The following is a 23,864-nucleotide window of genomic DNA, read 5'->3' on the forward strand; positions in this document are numbered from 1 at the left end:
ACCATTGCACGTCACTAAACCTCACGGCGTGGGCAGGTGGAGCAGTAAATGCACCAATCAGAGGAGGGACCAATCAGAGGAGGGCGGCGGGGGCGGGTTCTACATCACACGTGACTCGGCATCGTGCAGAACCCCGCCCCCCGCTCCAGCTTGTGACCAAGGAGCTCCTCTAGGACCTTTGCTTGTGACGGCATTTGCCCCTCCTCCCCGCGTGCGAGGAGTTGCCGTTGGTCCAGCTCCCCGCGCGCGTTCTAACCTGAACAAGGGCGTCACCCGCTGCTTCTCTCCACAGATGCTGCCCGCGAGTCCCGCTGGGTTACTCCAGCTTTGTGGGTCTATCCGCTCTGCCCCCCCCAACATCCTTGTTATAAACTCCGCGCTACTCTCAATCCCCGCGATGTAAACTCCGCGCTACCCATCGCCGGACTCCAGTTGGAAGACTGTCTTGCCTATTTGAGTTGGAAGATTTCTGGACTATTTGAGAGATGGGCAAGAACAGTCTTCGAACTCAAATTGGGGTCGAGACCCTTGTTCAGGTTAGAACGCGAGCGGGGAGCTGGACCAACGGCAACTACTCGCATACGGGGAGGAGGGACAAAGGCCGTCACAAGCAAAGAAGGAACTGCAGATGCTGGAAAAATCGAAGGTAGACAAAAATGCTGGAGAAACTCAGCGGGTGCAGCAGCATCTATGGAGCGATGGAATAGATGACGTTTCGGGTCGAGACCCTTCTTCAGACTGGTGAGGGGGAGGGGGCAGGAAGAAGAAAGGAAGAGGTGGGGACAGTGGGCTGTGGGAGAACTGGGAGGGGAAGGAGGGAGAAAGCAAGGATTACCTGAAATGGGAGGTCAATGAATGTTCATACCGCTGGGGTTTAAACTATCCAATTGTAATATGAGGTGCTGCTCCTCCAATTTGCGGTGGGACTCACTCTGGCCATGGAGGAGGCCCAGGACAGAAAGGTCAAATTCGGAATGGGAGATAGATTTGAAGTGTTGGGCCACCGGGAGATCAGGTTGGTTAGAGCAAACTGAGCGGAGTTTGGTTAGAGCAAACTGAGCGGAGGTGTTGGGCGAAGCCATCGCCAAGCCTACACTTGGTCTCATCGATGTAGAGCAGCTGACATCTAGAACAGCGGATGCAATGGATGAGGTTGAAGGAGGTGCCTCACCTATAAAGACTGTTTAGGTCCTTGGATTAGCAATGTTACAAAATTTTGAGATTTAAAAAATCAAGTCTGCAATTTATCCCATCAGATAAAGCATAACAATAAGTTTAATTTGACACCAAATTCACTTTCATATCTCAAGTATTAAAAAAGTTATGACCATTTTCATACTCGGAAATTAGCATCTTGTTCCCTATTGATTTTCAATGGGCATTACAAAAAAACTGTGATCTTAGATAGTCAAAAGCACATTTCTTAAGGAAAGATTAACATTTTTAAATAGCCTAAGTGTCCAAAGATTATTCACAAATAATTCACAATATAACATGATTTTTATATCTAATTTACATTAATTTATAGGCCAAATGGAAGGAATTTAGTGTTCAATTGCTGTAAATAAATGCCCATTTAAATCGGTTTTCTAGTGGGTTCATGTGGAACGCGCAGGTTTAGAATGTTGACAGCGCGCTGGATTAGTGCCCTCAAATGCCGAGAAAAATACTGCGGGATATAAAAAGCCCAAAATGAGCTACTCGCTATAGAAAATTATAATTATAGGGTTATATACATCCCCATTTAACTAAAAATAAGGTACCCCTTTAATTGTGGACTTTATAAAACCCAGGGGCTGCAACATCGGGAATGAACAATCTTCCTGCATCTAGCCTTTCCAACCCCTTATATCTACTCTTCGAGGCCTCTATAAAATCCCCCGGGTCTTGCAGCGATTCTCCGTTAATGATTTACTAGGCTGAACATCTGCGATTGGAACAGCCTAGTAAAAATCGGGTTTTAAACCCGCCCCCTCCAAACAGCTCCAAAATCACACACAAGGGGAGGGGCAGATGCTCAGCCACGATTCAGGTACGTTTTGTAACATACCTACTTGGATGGAGTGAAGGGAGAGGAAAAGCGGCAAGTGTAGCATTTCCTGTGGTTGCAAGGGAAACATAGGAAATAGGTGCAGGAGTAGGCCATTCGGCCCTTCGAGCCTGCACCGCCATTCAATGGCTGATCATCCAACTCAGTATCCTGTACCTGCCTTCTCTCCATACCCCCTGATCCCTTTGGTGAATCTAACTCCCTCTTAAATATAGCCAATGAACTGGCCTCAACTACCTTCTGTGGCGGAGAATTCCAGAGATTCACCACTCTCTGTGTGAAAAATAGTTTCCTCATCTTGGTCCTAAAAGATTTCCCCCTTATCCTTAAACTGTGACCCCTTGTTCTGGACTTCCCCAACATCGGGAACAATCTTCCTGCATCTAGCCTGTCCAACCCCTTAAGAATTTTGTAAGTTTCTATAAGATCCCCCCTCAATCTTCTAAATTCTAGCGAAAGTGCCTGGGGATGGGGTGGTTTGGGTGGGAAGGGACGAAGCGACCAGGGTGTTACGGAGGGAGCGGTCTCTGCGGAAAGCCGAAAGGGGAGATGGGAAGATGTGGCCAGTGGTGGGCTCCCGTTGGACGTGGCGAAAATGTCAGAGGATTATATGTTGTATGTGGCGGCCGGTAGGGTGGAAGGTGAGGACAAGGGGTACTCTGACCTTGTTACGAGTGGGGGGATGGGTAGTGAGAGCGGAGCTACGCGATATAGAAGAGACCCTGGTGAGAGCCTCATCTATAGTCGAAGAGGGGAACCCCCGTTCCCTAACGAATGCCTCCAATGCCCTGTTTTGGAACACCTCATCCTGGGTGCTGATGCAGCGTAGACGGAGGAATTGGGAGTAGGGGATGGAGTCCTTACAGGAAGCAGGGTGGGAAGAAGTGTAGTCCAGATCAAAGATCTGCTATAGGATCTTTGGTCCAGATAGCCATGGGAGTCAGTGGTTATCTTTGGTCACAAGCTAGAGCGGGGGGCGGGTTCTGCACGAGTCACATGTGATGTAGATCCCACCAAAACCACGCCCCTCACCTCTGATTGGTGCATTTACTGCTCCGCCTGCTCACTCCGTGGTATTTAGTGACGTGCTGTGGTCGATCACGTGTGATATAGATCACATAGAAGCCCTGACCACCCCGTTTTCCGGCCTCTGATTGGTGCTTTCCTCTGCTGCCTGTGACCCCTGCCGTGGATGTCGGTCAGGTGTGGTAGTTGGTCATGTGTGGAGGTCAGTCACGTGTGATGTTTGGTCACACGGAAGCCCTGCCCCCTCCCCTGATGGTAGATAAGACATAAAACAGTATAGCCCTTAATGTCTATGAAGATGAACATGGTGCCTATTTAACCTAATTCCTTCTGCCTGGACGTGTTGTACATTCCCCCATTCTCTGCATATTCATGTGTATCTAAAATAAAGAACCTTTTAAACACTACTGTCTATTTGCTTCCATGACCACCCTTGGCAGTGTGTTCTGGACACCCACCAGCCTATGTTAAAAAAAAAACTTGCTCCGTACATATCCTTTGAACTTTCCATCTCTGACCTTGTAGCTCAGCCCTCTAGATTTTGGCATTTCAATCCTGGGGAATAGGTTCTGACTGTCTACCTTATCTTATATCAGGTCTCCACTCGGCCTCCCATGCTTTAGAGAAAACCATCAACGTTTCTCCAACCTCACCTTTTGGTAATATTCTGTAAACCAGACAGCATTCTGGGAAGCCTATTTTTTCTCTTTTTTTCTTCCTTGGTGATTTTATTAAATGAAATGGCATGTTGCTATTTTTTACTATTTTAAACACCTCATTTGTTGACTCGTCTCAGTCCCAAATGGCCTACCCCTTATTCTTAATCTGTGACCCCTGGTTGTGGACTCCCCGAACATCAGGAACATTTGTCCTGCAACTAATATAAACTTTTAAGAATTTTATATGTTTCTATAAGATCCAGGGAAAACCTAGCAATACATAGTGCATTATCAAATGCAATAGTCCCATGAATTATTTAAATAGTTAAAACATTACCTGCACATATTTTCAACATATTGCTATCAGGCAAAGTGCTACATTAGAGCAAAAATTGAACATTTAATCTTTGTTTTTTTAAGATATGTTCTAAAAAAACAGCTAATTTCAGAAGTTTTGCCAATTCCATTCAACCTGCCAACTAGTATATTGGGGTAAATAAGATAATTTTAAAGTTAATTTCTGTATATTTGCTTTTTTAATTTTTATTTAAACAAGATAACCAAACACATCACAAGCAAGTTAATGGTACAATTTTATTGAAACAGCGATATGACTATTTTTATTGGAACAAGTGCAACAATTAACAGCTACAGAATAGCAGTTAGCAGGCCCAGAAATACTGACTACTTCTCATATATTGGCCTATGAACGATCAGACAGAAAGTGTCTAGACACGAGATCTGCCCCAACGACGTATCATAGTACTACCATATCGGGAGAGATGGGACCACATAGGAAAATTAAGTATATGGCCTGGGGTCAGTTGGTTAATTTGATCTTCAAGGCAGAGCCGGTCCTCTCCATGACAAAGTCGCTCACGTTTTTCCCAGAAAAGGCTCTCCTCCCCTTCGTCATCTGGAATATTGTGTACCTTTTGATGCTACATAAAGGAAAGTAACAAAACATTAAATCATAATTTTGTACTTCACTAATTCATTAAGATTAACTGTCAGATCTTTCCAGCTTCAATATTCAGCACTTTTAAAACTTGCAATACAAAGATCTTAATTTAACCTATTTGGATTGTGAATGGGCAGGTATAGTGTCATTCATTTTAATCAGGGTTCTTTCTTCATGGCACAAAGAATGATGTAAAATATTGTTATTTCCACTTGAACAGCCTTCCTTTTGAACAGCTTCTTGTGGCCCTTTCCATTTGATATTTTTTTCTTTTTTATTGTTAATGTTAAATGAGAACAAGATAGAAGAATTGTGGGTAAAACATAATGTCAATCTCCATAAAATAACCAGAAAGAAAAAATATCCTGGTTATTAGTCTATTTTTTGTTGCATGTTGACATATAACAATTATAACAGCTCGGGTTTAATGAGTACTGCAGAAAGATTCGAGCCGTTTCTCACTTTAATCAACTCAGACGAAAATGATTTGTTAACTGCCACTGTTAGGACTTTTTAACAGCCAGTAATTAACAGTAGTTATACAATGTGTCATCAATACATCGATCCACAGTACTCAGTAAATGTAATTGTGTTTTAACACCGCGTTCCTTTGAATAAAATTCAAGTGAGAATTTCTTAAACTCAGTCAGGGCTACCGGATCGCGAGCATGGGCTCAGGTAAAGTCACGTTTTATTATTCCACGTTATTTTATTTGCCTCCGTGCCTCTCTGCCTCCGTGCCTCTCGCCCGCTCTCCGCTCTCTCCCCTGCTCTGCCCGCTCTCGAAAACTCGATGGTGTATTTTGGGAGGTATTTTGTAGAAAGGAGATGAATAAATTGTGCACATTTAAAAAATCAGGGTTCAGATATACAAACCTTAAAAAGCAAATGATATGATACATTTTCAAATGGGAAATAATGCTTAAGAAGCTAATAGAAAATGTTTATAAATCATTGGTTGTGGCATAGTTAGAATATTGTGCTCAATTTTTCTGGAACGATATTTCCTTCAGCTAACAAAAATAATGAATAATTAGTCTGTTAGTCAATTAGTTAATGGTGCAGTAACGCTTGGCTAGCAGTCACCGTTGAATGGTATTCGATATACTAGTTAAGAGGGAGAAGGGTCAGTCAGAAAACAAGGCTCTAAATTTAAGTAAACTTTGGGAAAGTGAGGCAGGAGAGTAGACTATGCAGAGCATTGACAAACAATGTGAAATGTTCCAAGATCTTGGTAATAGACCTGTACATTTTTGAATTGAATTGAAATTATTTGTCATTCAAAAATGAATGAAAAGAAATGAATGTTATCCCTAACAACTAAGTTCAGGTAGGCAGTAACATGGATAAGGAAGAGCCAGTGGATGTAGTTTGTGGACTTTCAGAAAGCCTTTGATAAGGTCCCACACAGGAGATTAGTGGGCAAAATCAGAGCACATGGTATTGGGGGTAGGGTGTTGACAAGGATAGAAAATTGGTTGGCAGACAGGAAACAAAGAGTAGGAATTAGTGGTTCCCTTTCAGAATGGCAGGTAGTGACTCGTGGGGTGCCTCAAGGCTCGGTGCTGGGACCGCAGCTATTCACAATATATATTAATGATTTAGATGAAGGAATTAAAAGTAACATTAGCAAATTTGCTGATGACACAAAGCTGGATGGCTGCGTGAACTGTGAAGAGGATGCTATGAGGATGCAGGGTGACTTGGATAGGTTGGGTGAGTGGGAAGATGCATGGCAGATGTAGTATAATGTGGATAAATGTGAGGTTATCCACTTTAGTGGCACAAGAGGCAGATTATCATCTGAATGGCAGGTAGACACAATGCTGAAGTAACTCAGCGGGTCAGGCAGCATCTCTGGAGCAAAGGAATGGGTAACGTTTCGGGTCGAGACCCTTCTTCTGTATGGTGTTAGATTAGGAAAAAGGGAAATGCAACAAGACCTGGATGTACTTGTACTTGTACAAACAGCAGGCAGTGAAGAAAACTAATGGCATGTTGGCCTTCATAATGATAGGATTTGAGTATAGGAGCAAACGGGTCCTTCTGCAGTTGTCCAGTGCCCTGGTGAGACCACACCTGGGTTTTTGTGTACAGTTTTGGTCTCCTAATTTGAGGAAGGACATTTGTGCTATTGAGGGAATGCACCGTAGGTTCACCCGGTTAATTCCTGGGATTGCAGAAATGTCATATGATGAAAGAATGGAATGACTGGGCTTGTATCCACTAGAATTTAGGATGAGAGGGGATCTCATAAAATTATTAAGGGATTGGACACGCTAGATGCAGGAAACATGTTCCCGATGTTGGAGGAGTCCAGAACCAAGGGCCACAGTTTAAGAATACGGGGTAGGCCATTTGGAACTGAGATGAGGAAAAACCTTTTCACCCAGAGTGTTGTGAATTTGTGGAATTTTTTGCCTCAGAAGGCAGTGGAGGCGACTCATTAGATGCATTCAAAAGACAGTTAGATAGAGCTCTTAGGGATAGTGGAATCAAGGGATGTGGGGAGAAGGCAGGAATGTGGTACTGATTGTGGAAGATCAGCCATGATCACATTGAATTGCTCGAAGGGCCGAATGGCCTACTCCTGCACCTATTTCCTGTGTATCTATGTAAAATGCTGGAATAACTCAACGGAACAGGCAGCATCACCTGGAGAGAAGGAATGGGTGACCTTTCGGGTCGAGACCCTTTTTCATACTGATTTCAGGGATGAGTGGGACAGAGATAGAATGCAGTCGGAGACAGTAAGACTGGTGGGAGAACTCCGAAGGGGGAGGGAATGGAGAGAGAGGGAAAGCAAATTCTATTTGAAGTTAGAGAAGTCAATGTTCCTACCGCTGGGGTTTAAGCTACCCAAGCGAAATATGAGATGATGTTTCTCCAATTTGCGCTGGGCCTCACTCTGACAATGGAGGAGGCCCAGGCCAGAAAGGTTAGATTGAGAATGGGAGGGTGACTGTCAGTCTGAAGAAGGGTCTCAACCCGAAATGCCATCTATTCCACTATATGATCATTGCTTTCGTCTGGCTGAGAGAGAGAGATGCAAAAAAGCAGCTATGACATATAATATGCAATAAACTATATTATAAATACACAATAAACAAGTTATGCATTTTTGTACTCTTACATGGTTAAGACCGCACATAAAAGCCTGCACCGCCATTCGTATTTGAGATAGTGTAGTTGAGATAGTTGTTGGAGTCAGTGGGTTATCCATGTGATCACCTCCGATCTCCTTTCTTAATTGAAAAGTAGATAAGCTGGAAAGAGTGCCAAGATGCTGCATGGGCATGATGGCTTGAGCTTAAGGGAGAGGTTCGGCAGGCTCGGAATTTATTCTTTGGACCATAAAAGGCTGGGGTGATATTACAGAGGTACATAAAATCATGATGGGCGGACAAATAGTCTTTACCCAGAGTAGTGGAATCGGAACATGAGAGGTAACTTTTTAATATTGCTGGGTATATGGAATGAGCTGTCAGAGATTCAGATTCAGATTCAGATTCAATTTTAATTGTCATTGTCAGTGTACAGTACAGAGAGCGAAATGCATTTAGCATCTCCCTTGAAGAGCGACATAGCAAACGATTTTGAATAAAAAAAAAATAATAAGGGGGGGGGGGGTGGTGATTGGCAGTCACCGAGGTACGTTGTTGAGTAGAGTGACAGCGGCCGGAAAGAAGCTGTTCCTCGACCTGCTGGTTCGGCAACGGAGAGACCTGTAGCGCCTCCCGGATGGTAGGAGGGTAAACAGTCCATGGTTGGGGTGAGAGCAGTCCTTGGCGATGCTGAGTGCCCTCCGCAGACAGCGCTTGCTTTGGACAGACTCAATGGAGGGGAGCGTGGAACCGGTGATGCGTTGGGCAATTTTCACCACCCTCTGCAATGCCTACCAGAGGAGGTAGTTGAGGCCGGTACCATAACAGCATTTAAAATAAATTTGGCCAGGTACATGGATAAGGAAAGGTTTAGAGGGATATGGGCAGGTGGGACTTGCATAGATGGGGCATCTTGGTTGGCACGGGCAAAATGGCCTGTTTCCATACTGCATGACTCTATAAGTGCCATATTCTGTAGAATTTCTTCATAACTCAAACATGCAACATTACAGAGACCATATCAAAAGAGCTTCACTTTATATGACCTCTGCAAATGATTATCATAGTGCATGTAAAAAGACTGAGTGATAGATTTTATTCCAGCATCAGGCCATTTGGGATAGACACAAAAAGCTGTAGTATCTCAGGGGGTCAGACAGCATTTCTAGAGAAAAGAAATAGGTGATGCTTCGGGGGAGTTTGCTGGATTTGTTGAAACATACCAGTAAAATCAGCCTCCTGTTTTTCATGTTCTGTTTCCATGGCATTACATAGAGTCTTGGAATACAGGGGTGAAGGGTTGAGAAAACTGGATTATGAGTTGCATCGCATCTAAAAATAAATAAAAAGACAACACAGCTCATAATTTACTTAAAGCATTGTTTATTTGAAAACTAATATTTGAAAGATATATTTCAATACAACCTTCAGAACATATGGCATGTCCTTTTTATCTGGGAATTAACTTTTATTTTTCAAGAACTGATGAATGTTTTTCAGAGCTATCGTTATTGAATAAATCAAATTTTAATCAATTTCATTGATTGAAGGGTTTTCAATGATCTTTTGGGGTGGGAGATTGCAACCTTCACAGAATCTGCCCTGTTTCGACAAATGCAATCAACCTGGCATGCACAATCAAATAAGATCAAATAGAACAAGTTGTCCTACAACTTTAGGCTGTGCACGCCATACGCAAGAAGAAGAATGATCTTTTCCCCCTTATATCTATATAATTAAAAGTCTCATCTTGACCACTTCCTATCTGCGCTGTATATTGATTTTAGAAAAAATGCAACCATATATCGCTATGATTTTTGGCCATCTTACTCACACTCCTCCGCTGAGCAGGCCCTGAGGATTTTTCCCAATAGATGAAAAATAAAACATTTCTGAGTGTTTAAAAAACCTTGAGATCCTCTCGCCTGTCAATCAACACGATGAAGGTAACGCCCCTTCCGGGGGGAGGGGGGGGGGCAGAACTATAAAACCCTGGATGCCTGGGGTCTGCAAGATCGCGAGTGAGAGGCCACGACTCTCATTATAAGCTGTGAATCAACTGAACTATGAGTCTGTAATGTACTTGCAATAAATGATTGGTTAACCCTTAATGACAATGCCATGAGTTGTTTGGCCTGTTGCCCTGCCTGTGCTTGAAACTGCAATGCTTTATTAGTTCCGACTGTGTTTGGAAGGAATAAATGCTTTATTAGGTCCGACTGTGTTTGGTTCAAAGGTCCCGCTCATTTCGTGACTTCCGCCTAGTGGACAGGTCATGCTGATTGCGTAATTTCCGGTGAGTGCAGAGGTCACGCTGATTGCGGAAGTGTCGCTGACTGCCATGTGAGTATTCAAGAAAGTTTTGCCATATATATGGTGTGTGAGTCAGTGAGTATGTCAGTGTGTGTGTGTGTGTGTATGTATGAGTTTCTGCGTGTGTGTGTGTGTGAGTGTTTGTGTGTGAGTATGTATGTAAGTGCGTGTGTGTATGTGTTTGTGAGTATATGTGTGTGTGAGTGTGTGGGTGTGTATGTGCGTGTGTATGTGTGTGTGAGTGTGTGTGTGTGTGTGTGAGTATGTATGTGTGTGTGTGTGTATGAGTGTGTGTGTGTGTGTGTGTGTGTGTGTGAGTGGTCTCAGTGACTGAGCTGCCAGGCCAAGAATCCATTCGCCCACAATGTCCATATTATCCCTCTGGCAACCAGCTGCTTCGGCCCACAACACCATGCTAGCGCTCCAGAAAGCCCTCCCCCTCCCACCACTGGCCAGCAATATTGGAATTGGTGGAGCGGTGCAATATTGCGTTGGGGGACCAGCCCTCCTGTGTGAAGCTGGGACCCAACGGGTCCCACTTAGTCTAGTCTCTCCGAAATCTGAGTTTACCAATTGCCTATATAAGTTTATTTTTAAGACTGGCATGGTTACAAATCAAATCTCACGTTATGGTCTACAGTTGCAAACCATTATAGTTTTGTAATGAATACCTGAGATGATCAGTTCCTTGTATACATTCTTCCAGATATATCTATATTACTAAAACTCTTCTCTTGTTTGTGTGTATGTATATGTGTGTGTGTCATCTGGGCACAATCTGGTTAATTCCTATTTTCTTCCAAACGCTAGGCCACAGCCTTCCCATTTTCACACATTCTACTCACATTTTTCCCGTCGAGGCGATAAACATCTTCACGTCGCATTCCCACCTATATTTCCGAACTTTTTAATCATTTAAAGTTTTAAAAACAGCCCGAAAACTCACCCATTTTGGAAAAAAACCCGGAGTGATGTCACAATGCACTCGCAAGGCAGGACGGGACACTCCGGGAGGGAGGGGCACTCCAGTACTTATGTGGCGGCCGCTGCTGGTGCCCGACGCCCGGTGCCGAGGGTGGTGCTGGAGCTGGAGTGAGGGCCGGGGCTTTGGATGGGGCCATGACCGGGGCCGAAAAATAAGCCTCCGCTGGAACCAAGGACGAGCCTGGGACCGTTGTCAGGGACGAGCCCGGAGATGAGTTCGTAGCCTGAACTATAGCCCAAGCGGCGGCTGAGCCGACGGCTGGAGTCTACAGCCAGGGCCGGGCCGAGTACGAGAACCAGGCTGAGTTCCAGGCCCTGACGCTGCTCTACGCCTGGGTAGATAGATATAGATATAGATATAGATATAGATAGGCCATTTATTGTCACTATACATGTACAGGAAAGCTGCTCGAAACAAAAAACATAAACAGAAATGACTGAGGCATAGGGAGAATGGCACAAAAAACAAGTAGAGGGAGATGAGGGGGGGGGGGGGGGGGGGGGGGGGGGATGGGGGGGTTCTGTGGCGCTAGATAGGGATATACATATATACAGATGGAAGTCCGGTTGGGCGGTTGTAGTCAGTGCATGTGTGAATTTGAGTTTATAGTAGATATAGTTCTCGGAAAGCAACTATTCCTGAGTCTGTTTGTCCTGGATTTGATGCACCTATAGCGCCTTCCAGAGGGCAGCAGGTCGAACAGTCCAAGTGCAGGATGGGAGCTGTCTTTGATGATCTTCTTTGCCCTGCTAAGGCTGCGGGAGGTGTAGATGTCTCAGGGAGGGGAGAGGGCAGCCCCTCCCGCTGTCCTGGTTACCCTCTGAAGCCTCTCCCTCTCTACCATGGTGCAGCCCTACCATGCTAATGCAGGATGTCAGAATGGACGAGCGGTAGGGTGAGCAGAGGTTAGAGTCCAGGTAGGACCTGGGGCAGGGAATGGAAGAGGATGAGGGAAATGATGAGGAGGGAGATGGAGTGGGGTGGTAGCTGTAGGGGGGGGGGGGGGGGGGGGGGGGGGGTGGAGAGGAGATGGGGGATATTGCATTGGGGAAGAAGGTGATGAACAACGGGATCCCCATTTGGTCTAGTCTTACATTAAAAATCAAAGTGCCCCTCTCCCTCCCCTCCCGCCCCCCTCTCTTATACCGCCCCCCCTCTACCCCCCCTTCCCTCTCTAGGGATTGAAGAGGGAGGGTGAAGAGGAGGAGGAGGGAGTGCTGGGGGATGAGGAGAAATGAGCCGCTCCTGCGTAGCTGGGGGCTATGCATGAGTGGTGCAATATTGCGTTGGGGAACAGGTGAGAACAACGGGTCTGCACTTGGTCTAGTTTACATTAAACATCAAAGTGATGGTCTGGCTAGACAATTGTCTCAGGGTAGGCGCTGGTAAGAGCATATCTTTGGGTTGAGAGGGGAGTGGAAAGAAGGAAATCCATACAATCTCAGAGAGAACATGTAATCTCCACACAGCAATGGAGGTTAGGATTACTTCCTGGTCACAGGATCGCTGAGGCAAAACTGTACTAACTGTATCACCTAATCTACCTCAACACTGTCCTCCAAAAGAAATTGGAATTAACAATTATCGAAGAACCAGTCATCTGATTATCACTAACAAATCAATAACTTTCCTTGCTTAAATCACTGATTACAGATCACAAATTGCTGATATCCCAATACTAACCTTTGCTGGATTTCACCTGTTACAGCCTAACAATTTAATTAAATTTAAATACCATTTTGTTAGTATTACTATTTTGTTTGTATTTTGTTGGCATTGCATAAGGTATGCATGTAAAAAAAACTTGTAAGTTATTTGAATCTCTATTTAGTTAAGTGAAAATGAACTGGTTTTGGGCTGTTTCATTATTTCCTGTGATTTTCTTTCTTGATTCTTGGGTCGAGACCCTTCTTCAGACTGATTAGGGATAAGGGAAATGAGAGACATAGTGATGTGGAGAGATAAAGAACAATGAATGAAAGATATGCAAAAAAAGTAACAATGGTAAAGGAAACGGGCTGTTTGTAGGGTGAAAATGAGAAGCTGGTGTGGCTTGGGTGGGGGGAGGGATAGAGAGAGAGGGAATGCCGGGGCTACCTGAATTAAGAGAAATCAATATTCATACCACCAAGCGAAGGCACTGGAAAACACTGAGGACAGAAAGGTCTGTGTAGGAATGGGAAGAAGAATTAAAGCGTCCAGCAACCGGGAGATCAAGTTGGTTCACGCGGGCTGAGCGAAGGTGTTCCGCGAAACGATCTGCATTTGGTCTCGCCGATGTATAAGAGCCCACATCTTGAACAACGGATACAGTAGACGAGGTTGGAGGACGTGCAAGTAAACCTCTACCTAACCTGAAAGGACTGTCGACAGGTGTTACATATTTTGCGTTTGCAGGGGAAGGTACCTGAGGAGGAGGCGGTTTGGGTGGGAAAGGACGAGTTAGCCAGGGAGTTGCGGAGGGAATGGTCTCTGCGGAAGGCGGAAAGGGGTGGAGATGGGAAACTGGCTAGAGGTGGGATCCCGTTGGAGGTTGCGGAAATATTAGATGCGATGGCTGATGGGATGGAACCAGGGGGACTTTGTCTCTGTTGCGGGGAGGGGGAGCAAGGGCGAAGCTTAGGGGTACTGAGGAGACGTGTGAGGGCCTCATCTATCATGGAAGAGGGGAACCCCCGTTCCCTAAAGAATGAGGACATCTCAGTTGGTCCAGTATGGAACACCTCATCTTGGCTGCAGATGTGTAGATGGAGGAATTGGGAGTAGGGGATAGAGTCTTTGCAGGAAGCAGGGTTGGAAGAAGTGTAGTTGAGATAGTTGTGAGATAGTACGCTACATCTTGAAGATATGAGACTAATCTTCGCAGTAAAATCAGAGCAATTTTTAAAGATATGGTCTCCATATAACCATATAACAATTACAGCACGGAAACAGGCCACCTCGGCCTTTCTAGTCCATGCCGAACACTTATTCTCCCCTAGTCCCATCTACCTGCACTCAGACCATAACCCTCCATTCCTTTCCCGTCCATATAACTATCCAATTTATTTTTAAATGATAAAATCGAACCTGCCTCCATCACCTCCACTGGAAGCTCATTCCACACAGCTACCACTCTCTGAGTAAAGACGTTCCCCCTCATGTCACCCCTAAACTTCTGTCCCTTAATTCTCAAGTCATGTCCACTTATTTGAATCTTCCCTACTCTCAGTGGGAAAAGCTTATCCACGTCAACTCTGTCTATCCCTCTCATCATTTTAAAGACCTCTATCAAGTCCCCCTTTAACCTTCTGCTCTCCAAAGAATAAAGACCAAACTTGTTCAACCTTTCTCTGTAACTTAGTTGCTGAAACCCAGGCAACATTCTAGTAAATCTCCTCTGTACTCTCTCTAAATTTTGACATCCTTCCGATAATTAGGCGACCAAAATTGTACACCATACTCCAGAATTGGCCTCACCAATGCCTTGTACAATTTTAACATTATATCCCAACTTCTATACTCAATGCTCTGATTTATAAAGGCCAGCACACCAAAAGCTTTCTTTACCACCCTGTCTACATGAGATTCCACCTTCAGGGAACTGTGCACAGTTATTCCTAGATCCCTCTGTTCAACTGCATTCCTCAATTCACTACCATTTACCATGCACGTCCTATTTTGATTTGTCCTGCCAAGATGTAGCACCTCACACATATCAGCATTAAACTCCATCTGCCATCTTTCAGCCCACTTTTCCAAATGGCCTAAATCTCTCTGTAGACTTTGAAAATCTACTTCATTATTCACAACACCACCTATCTTAGTATCATCAAATGGTGTTGTACTTCCGGTGGCGCTGGTGCCAGCTGCCTCCACCTTCAGCCCGGTATCTTTTTGTTTTTTCGTTTCTTTTGTTATGTTGAAGTGTGTTTTTTATGTTTTTTTTTTAATGTTTTAATGTGGGGGAAGAGGGTACGGTAAGGGGGATACCGTCCTTCAGTCGCTTCCTAGAGAGGGCGCGACTATTATTCGAGTCGCGTCCTCGCTCCCCCCCCCCCCCCCCCCCCCCCAGCGGCATACCCACTGGATTGGCGCGGCCTTTCCTGCCTGGACCGACCAGAGCTCCAGCAGCGGCGGCACAGCGCTGATACATCGCGGGGCTGGCGATGCCTTACCGGGGATCGCCGTCTGGAGCCCGGAGTGCTGGGCCTGTGGCACCGACATCCTGGAGCTGTGGTTCGCGGAGCTCCCAACGCGGGCGGCGCTGACAAACATCGTAGGGTCCTGCGACTCTGCCCGGCTCTGCCTGTGGACTCGGGAGCTGTGGACTCCCGTGGGAGGCGGCTGATCGGGAGGTCCGGGCCGCTGAGGAGGATTTTTCACTGTCGGGCATCGGCGTTCCATCAGCCCGGCGAGAGGGCCTGAGCATCAGGCCGCCCGGGGGTGGCGACTACGGGTGTTCGGAAGGCCCCGACCACGGGTGAACATCTGGGAAGATCGGAGGGAGGCTGGCTGGACTATGGTGCCTTCCTCACCTTGGTGCCATTGTGTTATGTTGTGTCGTGGACTTCTGTGTTTGTGCTTTTTTTTTAAATTCTATTTTATTTTTTATGTTTTATTACTTATTATTTATTTATTTTTATGATGCTGACTGTAAAGGGAAATTCATTTCGTTGTCTCTAATTGAGACAATGACAATAAATTTGAATACAATACAATACAATACAATCATCTGCATACTTACTAATCCAATTTACCACACCATCATCCAGATCATTGATGTACGTGACAAACAACAGTGGACCCAACACAGATCCCTGTGGCACCCCACTAATCACTGGCCTCCAACCTGACAAACAGCCATCCACCATTACTCTCTGACATCTCCCATTCAGCCACTGTTGAATCCATCTTGCTACTCCACCATTAATGCCCAACAATTGAACCTCCTTAACCAACCTTCCATGAGCGACCTTGTCAAAGGCCTTACTGGTCCATATATACAACATCCACGGCTTTACCCTCATCAATTTCCCGAGTAACCTCTTCAAAAAATTCAAGGTTAGTCAAACATGACTTTCCAGGCACAAATCCATGCTGACAGTTCCTAATCAGACCCTGTTTATCCAGATGTTTATATATATTATCTCTAAGTATCCTTTCCATTAATTTACCCACCACTGACGTCAAACTAACAGGTCTATAATTGCTAGGTTTACTCTTAGAACCCTTTTTAAACAATGGAACAACATGCGTAGTACACCAATCCTCCGGCACTAATCCCGTTTCTAATGACATTTGAAATATTTCAGTCATAGCCCCTGATATTTGTCAAAAGTGTCAGTACTTCCTCTTCTTTGAATCTCATAGTTTCCATAGCTACTCTACTTGTTTCCCTTACCTCACATAATTCAATATCCTTCTCCTTGGTGAATACCAATGAAAAGAAATTGTTCAATATCTCCCCCATCTCTCTTTTGGCTCTGCAGATAGCTGTCCACTCTGACCCTCTAATGGACCAATTTTATCCCTCGTTATCCTTTTGCTATTAATATAGCTGTAGAAACCCTTTGGATTTACTTTCACCTTACTTGCCAAAGCAACCTCATATCTTTTTGCTTTTCTAATTTCTTTCTTAAGATTCTTCTTACATTCTTTATACTCCTCAAGCACCTCATTTACTTCCATGCTGCCTATAATTATTGTAGATCTCTCTTTTTTTCCGAACCAAGTGTCCAATTTCCCTTGAAAACCATGGCTCTTTCCAATTTTTACTATTTCCTTTCAACCAAATGGACATAAAGATTCTGTACTCTTAAAATGACACCTTTAAATGTCTTTCATTTCTCTTCCACATCTTTCCCATAAAACAAAATGTCCCAAGTCACTCCTTTTAAATCCTTTCGCATCTGCCTCAAAGTTAGCCTTTCTCCAATCAAAAATCTCAACCCTAGGTCCAGTTCTGACCCTCTCCATAATTATATTGAAACTAATGGTATTGTGATCGCTGGACCCGAACTGTTCCCCAACACATACCTCTGCCACCTGACCTGTCTCATTTCCTAACAGGAGGTCCAGCACCGCCCCTTCTCTAGTAGGTACCTCTATGTATTGATGCAAAAAACTGTCCTGCACACATTTTACAAACTCCAAACCATCCAGCCCATTTACAGAATGTGTTTCCCAGTCTATGTGTGGAAATTTGAAATCTCCCTCAATCACTACCTTTCATTGATTCATTACAAGTATAGTACCAAAAGTGCTGTACAGGGAAATCAACAAAAAGTGCAACCATTAAGACAGGACTATAAAAACACATTAAAAGCACTAAAACAGGAACAATGTCTCAGCCAGTGTCGAAAGCCAGTTTTTACAAGTACAAGTATAGTATGGTGCAACACACTCTGGAATTAAACCGATTCACGAACAGGGTGATGGGTGTGGTGAGAAATGAAGCAGGTATATCAACACATAACGGTCTCTTTTTTTCTTTTTCTTTATTATTTTTGGTTTTTGTCTTCTTACTCTTCTATGGGCTTTTACTCGTTCACTCCTAGACTGCACTATCTGCTAGTCTAGGGGTTTACACATCACTATTTCTCTCACTTTCTCTCTCTCGCTCCTTCTCTCTTGTTCTAATTCTCTCTTGTTAAATTTAAAATAGTACATTAAATGTATTTTGTCATATGCCGCGGTTTATACTACTACTCTAATAAAAATACAAATTAATTTTTTATTTTTAAAAGAGATAGTTGTGAGAGCCAGTGGGTTTGTAATAGACGTCAGTCAATAGTCTATTTCTTGTGATGGAAACTGAGATCAAGAAAGGGGAGGGAGGTATTGGGGATGGTCTAAGTAAATTGGAGTGCTGGATGAATAATGATGGTGGTGGATGAAATCCATGCATTCTGCATGGGTGCAGGAGGTAGCACCGATGCAATCATCAATGTAACAGAGATAGATTTTGGGGATAGGCCAGTGCATGCCTGGAACAGGGATTGTTCAACGTACCCTACAAAGAGGCAGGCATCGCTGGTGCCCATGTGAGTGCCCATAGCTATACCTTGGATGGAGGAAGTGGGTTGTGTCAAAGGAGAAGATGTAAAGAGTGAGGACCAGCTCCGCTAGGCGGAGTAGAGTGTTAGTCGAGCGAAATTGGATGATTCTGTGGTCAAGGAAGAAACGGAGGGCTTTAAGACCTTCCTGGTGAGGGATGGAGATGTTGAGTGACTGAACCTCCATAGTAAAGAGGAGGGAGTGGGGGCCCAGAAAGTGGAAGTATTAAAGAGACGAAGGGCATGTGAAGTATCTTGGACATAGGACGGGAGAGATTGGACCAGGTGGGTAGGATGGAGTCAAGGTATGTGGAAATCAATGTGGTCAGAGGAGGGCCGGGTTGTGGATAAAGGCCGAGGCGAGATCTGATGGGGGGGGGGGGGGGGGGGGGGGGGGGGGTGGTGGGTGTTTAGAGAGGGAGGGTGGCGTGAGGACTATAGTATGGGTGGGGTGGGGTGGTCGGGGTAACCTGGTTAAAAGATGGGGAAGGGGAAGACCCATCACTACTGAGGTTCCCTGTAGGAGGGGTGAGGGGGCACTAGAACCTAGCAGAGTAAGGCCACGTGGTGTTGGAGTCTGCATCGTGGAGGCTGTGGGTCTGGCGCTGAGCCTGGAACTCGGGTGAGGCAATGGCTCCGACCCGCTGGTGGGCGGTGGAGAGTTGGAGAGGCGAGGGTTTGCGGAGTCGCTGGTGGAGGCCCGTGGGGGGCTGGGGTAGATAGGGACGGCGGCAGCTGCAGCAGCATCGGTGGTCTCGGGGAGACAGTGAAGGCCAGTGACGGCCGTGGCCCCAGGGAGGCGGTGAGATGCGGTGAGAGTCGGCGACCGTGGCAGTTTTGGTGTTTTAGGCCTGGGTTCGGCCGGGAAGGCGGTGAAGGTCGGAGAGGCGGTGGTGCTGCTCCTTGTGGTGGCAATCTCGTGTTCAGGCAGGCGTCGCGGTCCAGCAGTGGAGTCACAGGCTTGCGGGTGGTCGAGTCGAGGAGTGTCGGTGGAGGGACCGGTCTGGAGGTGGGAAAGCTTGTGATCCTTTGAATGAACGAAAGGTATGCAAAAATATAAGGATGGTAAAGGAAACGGGCCATTGTAAGCTGTTTGTAGGGTGAAAATGAGAAGCTGGTGTGACTTGGGTGGGGGAGGTATAGAGAGAGAGGGAATGCCGGCGGGGCTACCTGAAGTGAGAGAAATCAATATTCATACCACTGGGCTGTAAGCTGCCCAAAGTGGAATATGAGATGCTGTTCCTCCAATTTGTGTTTAGCCTCACTCTGACAATGGAGGAGACCTTTATCATTGTTACTTTTCTGCATATCTTTCATTCATTGTTTACAATGGAGCACAGTGACCGAGGGCGGGAGGGTGTGGGAGGGGGATGTCCCCTCTCCCATGGTAGGTAGCTGTCGCGTTTTTTAGCTTGAAATTGTGCAATCTGGTGCATACTGTTGAGAGTCTTTTAATATACACTTGAATGCAACATTTATGCTTTAAATTGGATTAGGTATGAATATGGTTAGGCTAAATTACATTCCTAATTACAATCTACAGTCGAACCAGACTCTGATCAACAGGTGCAGCACATGAATGACCTTAATATATTCATGTATGGAAATCAGATTATAATTCATGCTGTGATGCATATGTAATATAAAGATAAAAACAGAGAAACAAGGCAAGAGTCGGACTTCCATCACTGTTCTGCACAAATAAATCAATCAACCTTACCCTTTGACTATAGAAACAAGACGAAAATAATGCCACATATTCAATCGTATATGGTTCAATGAAATTAAGATATATATGTAAAACATATATATGGAAACATGCCCTTCAGCCCACCAAGTCCACATCGACCAACAATCTATCATACACCAGTTCCATCCTGGTGTATGATAGATTGAACAGGTACTTTGGATCTGTCTTCACTAAGGAGGACACAAACAATCTTCCTGATATAGTAGTGGCCAGAGGATCTGGGGTGACAGAGAAACTGAAGGAAATCCACATTAGACAGGAAATTGTGTTGATAGACTGATGGGACTGAAGACTGATAAATCCCCAGGGCCTGATGGTCTGCATCCCAGGGTACTTAAGGAAGTGGCTCCAGAAATCGTGGATACATTGGTGATAATTTTCCAATGTTCTATAGACTCAGGATCAGTTCCTGTGGATTGGAGGGTAGCTGATGTCATCCCACTTTTTAAGAAAGGCGGGAGAGAGAAAACGGGGAATTATAGACCAGTTAGCCTGACATCGGTGGTGGGGAAGATGCAGGAGTCAATTATAAAAGATGAGATAGCCGCACATTTGGATCGGTCCGAGTCAGCTTGGATTTAAGAAGGGGAAATCATGCTTGACTAATCTTCTGGAATTTTTTGAAGATATAACTAGGAAAATGGACAAGGGAGAGCCAGTGGATGTAGTGTACCTGGACTTTCAGAAAGCATTTGATAAGGACCCACATATGAGATAAGTGGGCAAAATTAAGGCACATGGTATTGGGGGTAGAGCGCTGACATGGATAGAGAAGTGGTTGGCAGACAGGAAACAAAGAGTAGGGATTAACGGGTCCCTTTCAGAATGGCAGGCAGTGACTAGTGGGGTACCCCAAGGCTCGGTGCTGTGACCGCAGCTATTTACAATATACATCAATGATTTGGATGAAGGGATTCAAAGTAACATTAGCAAATTTGCAGATGACACAAAGCTGGGTGGCAGTGTGAACTGTGAGGAGGATGCTACGAGAATGCAGGGTGACTTGGACAGGTTGGGGAATGGGCAGATGCAATGCAGATGAAGTTTAATGCGGATAAATGTGAGGTTATCCACTTTGGTAGCAAAAACAGGAAGGTAGATTACTATCTAAATGGCGTCAAGTTGGGAAAAGGGGAAGTACAACGGGATCTGGGGGGTCCTTGTACATCAGTCTATGAAAGTAAGCATGCAGGTACAGCAGGCAGTGAAGAAAGTCAATGGCATGTTGGCCTTTATAACAAGAGGAATCGAATATAGAAGAAAAGATGTCCTTCTGCAGTTGTACAGAGCCCCAGTGAGACCACACCTGGAGTATTGTGTGCAGTTTTGGTCCCCTAATTTGAGGAAGGACATTCTTGCTATTGAGGGAGTGCAGCATAGGTTTACAAGGTTAATTCCCGGGATGGCGGGACTGTCATATGCTAAGAGAATGGAGCAGCTGGGCTTGCACAGTCTGGAGTTTAGAAGGATGAGAGGGAATCTCATTGAAACATATAAGATTGTTAAGGGCTTGGACACACTAGAGGCAGGAAACATTTTCCCGATGTTGGGGGAGTCCAGAACCAGGGGCCACAGTTTAAGAATTAGGAGTAAGCCATTTAGAACGGAGCCGAGGAAACACTTTTTCTCACAGAGAGTGGTGAGTCTGTGGAATTTTCTGCCTCAGAGAGCGGTGGAGGCAGGTTCTCTGGATGCTTTCAAGGGAGAGCTAGATAAGGCTCTTAAAAATAGCAGTCAGGGGATATGGGGAGAAGCAAGGAACGGGATACTGATTGGGGATGATCAGCCATGATCACATTTAATTGCGGTGCTGGCTCGAAGGGTCAAATGGCCTACTCCTGCACCTATTGTCTATTGTCCGTCCTACACACCAGGGACAATTTACAGAAGCCAATTAACCTACAAACCTGCACTTCTTTCGGATGTGGGAGAAACCGGAATATCCAGAGAAAACCCATGTGCGTAGTTAGGCAGCAACTCTACCGCTGCGCCACCGTGCCACCCCACTAAATTATTTTTTCTGTAATATATTTATTATGGTGTCACGTCAATAAAGATGAACACATCATTCTGATTTCTACCCTTAGTTGGATAACACACATCTCCAGTCATTGTGTTTTATGGCTGGTTTTCAAACTCTTCAGTCTGAAGGTCTCGATCTGAAACATCACCTATTCTTTCTCTCCGGAGATGCTGCCTGGCCTGCTGAGTTTTTCCTAGTTTTTAGTGTCTATCTTCAGTTTAAACTAGCATCTGCAGTTTCTTCCTACACTCTTTGTTAAGCGAAACAGGTCCTATTCTCATATTATTCACCTCAAGTAAGTTTTTTCTTCACCTCCGTTGCTGCAGAGAATATAATCCCAGTTATCAAATCTTTCTTCAAAGTAAAAAAAAAAATTCCAGCCCTGCCAACATCTTCATAAATCGCCCCTGGATCCTCTCCAGAGCAATTGCACCCTTTCTACAATGTGTCATAGTTTAAAGGATTTGAGTATAGGAGCAGGGAGGTTCTACTGCAGTTGTACAGGGCCTTGGTGAGACCACACTTGGAACATTGCATACAATTTTGGTCTCCTAATCTGAGGAAAGACATTCTTGCCATAGAAGGAGTACAGAGAAGGTTCACCAGACTGATTCCTGGGATAGCAGGACTTTCATATGAAGAAAGACTGGATTGACTCGGTTTGTACTCGCTAGAATTTAGAAGATTGAGGGGGGATCTTATAGATACTTACAAAATTCTTAAGAGGTTGGACAGGCTAGATGCAGGAAGATTGTTCCCGATGTTGGGGAAGTCCAGAACAAGGGGTCACAGTTTAAGGATAAGGGGGAAATCTTTTAGGACCGAGTTTACACAGAGAGTGGTGAATCTCTGGAATTCTCTGCCACAGAAGGTAGTTGAGGCCAGTGCATTGGCTATATTTAAGAAGGAGTTAGATGTGGCTAAAGGGATCAGGGGTATGGAGAGAAGGCAGGTACAGGATACTGAGTTGGATGATCAGCCATGATCATATTGAATGGCGGTGCATTCAAAGGGCCGAATGGCCTAATCCTGCACCTATTTTCTATGTTTCTATAAGCCACTATCAAATCTATTTTTTTGGTGCAGAAAAAATGAAAATAAAAGTCTAAAATTGAATGTTATTTTTTTTCACATTTAAGGAAAATAGAAGTAACCTTATTACTCAATGTGGGTTATAGTATGAGAAATTCTGACACATTTTCCTCACATTTTCCTTTTGGTGTTGGTCGCTGCATCGACTTTTGAAGAGCTCATGATGATTGAGTGTAGGGACTGTACACTTTTGTCTTCGAGAAGCCCCTTGTCGACCCTGTTCACTGAATATCCAAGTAATATATCACAAGAATAAATTTGCTAATTATATGAATCATACTATTATGATGTCAATTCAATGACCTTTATATTTGCTTAGCAACAGGAATGGCCTATGACTTAACTGATGTAACAATTGCTTTCATTTCTGGGTGCACATTGCTTTACACAAAGTGTGTCTTTTGATCTTTGTAAAGATATCAAACCAAATACTACAAATACTGTATGCCAATAACTTTTACAACACTGCATCACAATAGCTGCGAGCAGCAAATGTAACTTGCTGAATCATACTTCATTGCATCTTTATCCATAAAGACTTTCATCTCATTCTTTCAGTTTCTGTGTCCTAGATTTCTGCTTTGTATCTGTGCCTTCAAACTGCATAAAGAATTCATACATATAATGACATTGAAAAGGGCCATTTGGCCCATCAAGTCCATGCCAGCTGTCATGAGAGCAATCTTATTGGTACTCGTCCCCTCTTTCTCTATCCCTGCGACTTAATCTCACACAAACCCCTCGTCAACATTTTGGTTCTTTTTGCCATTAACCAATAATTAATCATAAATTACAGGGATCAATTGATGCACGTGTATCGTTTATGAAGACTTATGGAGAAAATGCACAAATTTTGCATGGATA

General features: G+C 44.6%; 1 protein-coding gene across 1 annotated transcript; it reads right to left on the reverse strand.

Moving 5' to 3' along the window:
* Window positions 1-4,281: 4,281 nt before the first annotated feature.
* Window positions 4,282-23,236, reverse strand: LOC129695787 (testis-expressed protein 43-like). Its single transcript, XM_055633093.1, has 3 exons — window positions 23,116-23,236; window positions 9,024-9,132; window positions 4,282-4,676 (listed from the first exon to the last, which is right to left on the reverse strand). Exons 1-3 carry the CDS (start codon window positions 23,160-23,162, stop codon window positions 4,464-4,466), a joined length of 369 nt encoding a protein of 122 aa, XP_055489068.1. The 5' UTR covers window positions 23,163-23,236; the 3' UTR covers window positions 4,282-4,463.
* Window positions 23,237-23,864: the final 628 nt, after the last annotated feature.

The sequence above is a fragment of the Leucoraja erinacea genome, chromosome 3, assembly GCF_028641065.1.
Source record: "Leucoraja erinacea ecotype New England chromosome 3, Leri_hhj_1, whole genome shotgun sequence".
Classification (NCBI taxonomy): domain Eukaryota; kingdom Metazoa; phylum Chordata; class Chondrichthyes; order Rajiformes; family Rajidae; genus Leucoraja; species Leucoraja erinaceus.